This window comes from Chinchilla lanigera, unplaced genomic scaffold (assembly GCF_000276665.1).
Source record: "Chinchilla lanigera isolate Chin_1 unplaced genomic scaffold, ChiLan1.0 scaffold00013, whole genome shotgun sequence".
Taxonomy (NCBI): Eukaryota; Metazoa; Chordata; class Mammalia; order Rodentia; family Chinchillidae; genus Chinchilla; species Chinchilla lanigera.
In genome coordinates this window covers 20,512,086-20,517,784 of record NW_004955414.1, presented here as the reverse complement: position 1 = coordinate 20,517,784, position 5,699 = coordinate 20,512,086, and the positions used below count along the sequence as shown (strand labels likewise).

Sequence of the window (5,699 nt, the reverse complement as noted above, 5' to 3'; positions counted from 1 at the left end):
TCTCTCTCTCTCTCTCTCTCTCTCTCTCTCTCTCTCTCTCTCTCTCTCTCTCTCTCTCCATCCTCTCCTCTCCTCTGTCCAATATATTCCATCTGTTTCTATCTCACTTATTGTTGCTTTTGGAACCCAGTTACCATACTGATAGGGAGCCTAGACTACATGGGAAAACCACATGCAGGTGTTCCATCCAAAGAGCCCAGCTAAGGCCTGAGAATTAGTTGAGTCATTATCAACCACCAGCAAGGGAACAAAGCTGCACATTATTCTATCCCCTATCTTTATAGCCTTTTAAATGGTCACTCAGTGAAGTAAGCAATCCTACTCTGAACCCAGCCCAAATGCAGATTTGTAAGCAGTGGTCAGAGGGAGATGTGACTGCAAAAGATAGCCCAGTGAGCTGTAATCTAATATTTTGCAGACACAGGAAGGAGTCCATCAACCAACAAATGCAGTGACTTCTGCAAGCTGGGAGGACAAGGAAATGGAATCAGGTTTTGCCTCCAAAAAGAAACATAAGCATGCCACCACATGCTGTGCTTATGTCCCAGTAAGATGCATGTCAGAATTTTAATCTATGGAACTGGAAAATAATAAACAGAAAACATACCATAAGCAAAAGTTTAGGGGTAAGTTAAATAACTGCAAGTTGGATTTATGATATTGAGTTAAAATGTTAGGCAGAGAATATTAACAGAAGCATGGGAGAAAAGCAAATGTTTAATGAGCAAAGCCTTTGTGCTTGTCCAGAGACTTGCAGTTATAATTTGCTTTCAAATATAGTGATTGAAGGATTTTAAGTGTGTTGAATTTGCAATTTAGAAAACTCAAATTGTTTGTCTCAATGTGCAGGATGATTGAGAATCAGGGAGATGTTCTAAATATAAACAAGACAACAGCAATGAAAACCAGTGGATGAAAACTGAATTAGAGATATATCTTAGAAAGGTTGAATCTTCACTTTTATGGTCAAATATTATTTAAAACACATATTTACTTCCACATCTACAGGCAAACATGTGCCACCACACCCAGGTATGCCATGCACAGGAACCTAATAACCTCGGTGAACATACACAGTGTATGTCATCAACATGAGCTGAGATTATTAATATCAGCACAAATGAAAATGGAGAAAGGGGACTCAGAGGAGGAAGGAGGGAGGTTGAAGGGGAAGGAGATTAAAAGAAAAAGGAAGGTCCAGGGATATAGCTCAGAGGCACAAGTGCCTGCCTGGCAAATCAAGGTCCTGAGTTCAATTCCTGGTACCAAAAAGGAAAAAAAGAAAGGAAAAGGAAACTAACTGTATTACATGTACCCCCCCCCCGCAAGGTGAATGTAAACTTCATGTACTACAACAAACATGTACTAGTAAAAAATAATCTAATTTCAAAATACATATTAGAGAGCTTCACTTTGCTTAAACACACAGAAAAACACTATGTAATAGAAAATATGAAACAATAAAATCAGAGTTTAAAATCATTCCTTAGTAGTCTAATGGAACTCCTGAAGTTCTTATAAATTACATGTTTATTTTATAGCAACCAAAATAACAGTGAAAACTGAATGATTTTCTTCTCTCTCTCTGCCCACCCCCAAAGTCAAGGCTTCAGAGCATGATTATTTCAATGTCCCCTACAGATGGCATCTCATTTCTCCTGAATTCAATCCATTTCGTTCATGGTACCCAAACATTGTCTTTAAAATTTGATTTATTAAGATAGAAAACTCAGAAGAAATTGACAGGTTCCTCGATATGTATGAATTACCAAGGTTGAGTCAAGAAGATACAAAAATCCTGAACAAACCAATATCAATTAATGAGATTGAAAATGTGATTTAAAACTTACCAACAAAGAAAAGCCCAGGCCCTGGTGTATTCACAGCAGAATTTTACAAGAAATTCAGAGAAGCTTTAATACCAAAACTCCTTAAACTCTTCAATGAAACTGAAAAGGAAGCAATTCTCCCTAACTCATTTCTGGAGGCAAGTATTATACACACCCAAAACCAGAGAAAGACCCAACCAAGAAAGAAAACTACAGACCAACCTCCCTAATGAATGTACTTGCAAAGATATTCAATAAAATACTAGCAAATAGAATGCAGCAAATCATTAAGAAAATCATACACCACGACCAAGTCAGATTTATTCCAGGAATGCAGGGTTGGTTCAATATTTGCAAATCAATTAATAAATGGTGCTGGAAAAATTGGCTTGCTACCTGCCAAAGACTGAAAATAGGCCCAAGTCTATCACCATGCACCAAACTCAAGTCAAAATGGGTCACAGATCTCAATATTAAAACAGAAATACTAAATTTCTGGAGGAGAACATAGGTAAAAATCTTGAAGACATAGGGGTAGGCAGAGAGTTCATGAAACCAATCTGCATGTGAAACACTTGAAAGAATCAACAACTGGGATCTCATCCTACTGAGAAGTTTCTGCACATCTAAAGAAATCACCAGCAGAGTAAAAAGAAAACCCACAAATTGGGAAAAAATTTTAGCTCTCTGTCCCTCAGACAAAGGGCTTCTATCTAGAACATACAAAGAATTAGAAAACATCAGCCCCCCAAATTCAAAGACCCAATCCATAAATGGGCAGCTGAGATGAATACACACTTCTCAGATAAATAAATACAAATTGCAAATAAATACATGAGAAAATATTCAACAAAATATTCAATGACTAAAAAAATTAGTCATTCAAGAAATGCAAATTAAAACAACATTGAGATTTCATCTCACCCCAGTAAGAATGACTAGCATTAAAAAAATCAACCAATAACAAATGTTGGTGAGGCTGTGGAGAAATAGGAACTCTTCTTCACTGCTGGTGGGAATGCAGACTGGTGACACCACTGTGGAAATTAGTTTGGAGATTCCTCAGCCAACTAGGTCTAGAGGTCCCATTCAACCCAGCTATTCCCCCTCTGGGTATTTTCCCAGAAGATCTGAAAACATCATATCACAGCAATATATGTGCACCCGTGTTCATATCAGCACAATTTGTAATTGCTAAATTGCGGAAGCAACCCAAATGTCCATCCACCGAGGAATGGATAAGAAAATGTGGTACTTTTGTATAAAGGAATATTACTCAGCTATAAAGAAAGATAAACGAGGCTTTTATAGGTAAATGGTCACAACTAGAGACTATACTCGTAAGTGAAATAAATCAGACCTGCATGTGTAAGCATTGTATAGTCTCACTAGTATAAGACCTGACAAAGTGAATAAAAACTAGGAGGTATAATAGACATTGTGAAATGAAAGGAAAATGCTCAAAAGTAAAGGGCAACTGGGGTGTGGGAAAAAAAGAAGGAAAAGAAGGAGAAATTATGTACATATGTATATACAGGATAGCTGACACAGTTGTAATACTTCTATTGCTCTACAGATAGGAACAGTTAATGATTACTTCTTTGATCAATCTTGTATATCTCTATTTTTTTGAGAAAACCACTTTGAAGATATCAATAAGTAATACAACACCCATTGTTAATTTCCTATGACTTTATCTGTCACTCTGTTTTGTTTGTATGGTTCTTTTGCTATTTTATAAATGGATGTCTGTCTGTTAATATGTTTTCCTTCTTTTATTTTTTAAAATAAAAAAATAAATAAAATTTATCATATTAGGTATCTGTTTAAAGATTCTACTGGATTCCTATACTTCTTAACTTTGAATTTTTCCAAATCTTTTTAGATATTCCAATATCTGGTTCATTCATTTTATTTACAGCTGTCATTCAATATTTGCCAAATTATATGCTCTATTCCTACCAGAAGAACATCTTACACAGCTGCTGTGTGCTCTATTACTTTCCCTTTCCATGAGAGTATAGAGATTAAACATTGCAGAAAGAAATTTAATAAATACCAATAGAATAATAATATCTATCTCATATTTTATCCATTCTTAAAGTGCTGACTCTGATCTAACTATTCCATCACATTTGAGATTTCATCTCCTCTTAAAGGCACCAATTAAACCTCTGTGAATGACATCATTTTCTCCTGTTTCTCACATTCTGTTTAAGCTTCATTTCCAGTTCTATTGCAGATTCTGCACTGCCATAGAATTGCTCTCTACTCTTCCTGTTGCAGCTGTCCACTAGACAATGGGCAGCATAGCACTGAACACATAGCAGATGCCTACGGTCCTGATTGGTTGGTAACTGTAATGTTTATACAGTACATTAAAGTTTCTATCTCACACATATGTTCAGCAACTTCCCCAAGACCTTCTCACGGATTTGTCTAGTCTTTACACAGTACACGATGGGGTTCATGAGGAGTGGAACCAATAAAAACATGTCTGCTATAAGGACTGCAACAAGGGGATTTTTATGCTTAGCAAAGCGATGGATGGCAGCCAGGGTGATGATAGGCACGTAGAAGATGAGCACGGCGCAGATGTGGGAGACACAGGTATTTAAGGCCTTCAGCCTCTCTGTCAGAGATGCAATGCTGAGTACAGTCTTCAAGATCAGCACGTAAGACAGAACAATCAAGGCCAAGTCCAGCATAGTACAGAGGGCAACAAAGAAGCCGTAGATAAAATTGATCTTGTTGTCAGAGCAGGCCAGTTTCATGATATCCTGATGAAGACAATATGAGTGAGAAAGGAGATTCTTTTGACAATACCTCAATCTGCTTAGAGTGAAAGGGAATGGAAGTACTAAAATGATGCTCCTCATGGCTAAGATTAGTCCCATCTTAGCAACTCTCTTGTTAGTGAGGATGGAACTGTATCTTAAGGGGTTGTGGATGGCAAGAAAACGATCTAAAGACATAATGAGAAGTACGGAGGATTCCATGACAGTAAATCCATGGATGAAGAATTCTTGAGCAAAGCAGGCATGGGGTGAAATTACCATGACACTGAACAAGAAGACCCGCAGCATGGTAGGAAGAGAGGAGAGGGACAAGCCCATGTCAGAGACAGCCAACATGGCAAGGAAATAATACATGGGCTCATGAAGTGAGGGCTCTGTCTTTATGACAAAGAGGATGATGCAGTTGCCCATGATAGCAACAAGGTACATGAGGCAGATGGGGATGGAAAGCCAAACATGGGCATAGTCCAGTCCTGGGATTCCAATCAGGAGAAAAAGCTTGACCTCTGAGTTGTTAAGAACAGGCATGAGGGGTGGAACGTGAGCTCTTCAGCCAGATCTGAAATAGCATCAACAAAAAGCAGTTATACATGTGGATAAAACAGTTTTGTGACAGACAGTTCTTTCATATGTCATGTACCTGAGAATATTTGGCATATTAATTAACTGCAATCTTCCAAATGTGCCATATATTGTTAAACATGTTCATATTCTCCAACATAATACATTTCCTTCTCAAAATTTATTCTAAATTGGTGGTTTTATACTTTTTGATCAAATATACAAAATATGTTTAAGTAAAACTGTTTTTGTGGAGTCAGTATAGATACTCAGAGGTTTTTCTCCAGACAATCTTCTTTAAAAGAGAAAAAAAAATTAAAAACAATATAGAATTTCAAATCAAGGTGACAGGAAATTAACAATGGTTATTATATTGTGTACTGTTACCTTCAAAGTAGTTGCTCAGATTAAGAGATATAGGCATGCAAAATTGATCAAACAATATAAGCACTAAATGTTCCTTTCAATGAACTAATAGAAATTAGTAGTACAGTTATGTTAGCTATCTTCT

The 5,699-nt window shown here is 36.9% G+C and overlaps 1 protein-coding gene across 1 annotated transcript; it reads right to left on the bottom strand.

Annotated features, from left to right (window-relative positions):
• Positions 1-4,216: 4,216 nt before the first annotated feature.
• LOC102020326 (olfactory receptor 51A7) lies at positions 4,217-5,155 on the bottom strand. Its single transcript, XM_005380059.2, has one exon. It carries the CDS (start codon positions 5,153-5,155, stop codon positions 4,217-4,219), a length of 939 nt encoding a protein of 312 aa, XP_005380116.1.
• Between the last annotated feature and the right edge of the window lie 544 nt (positions 5,156-5,699).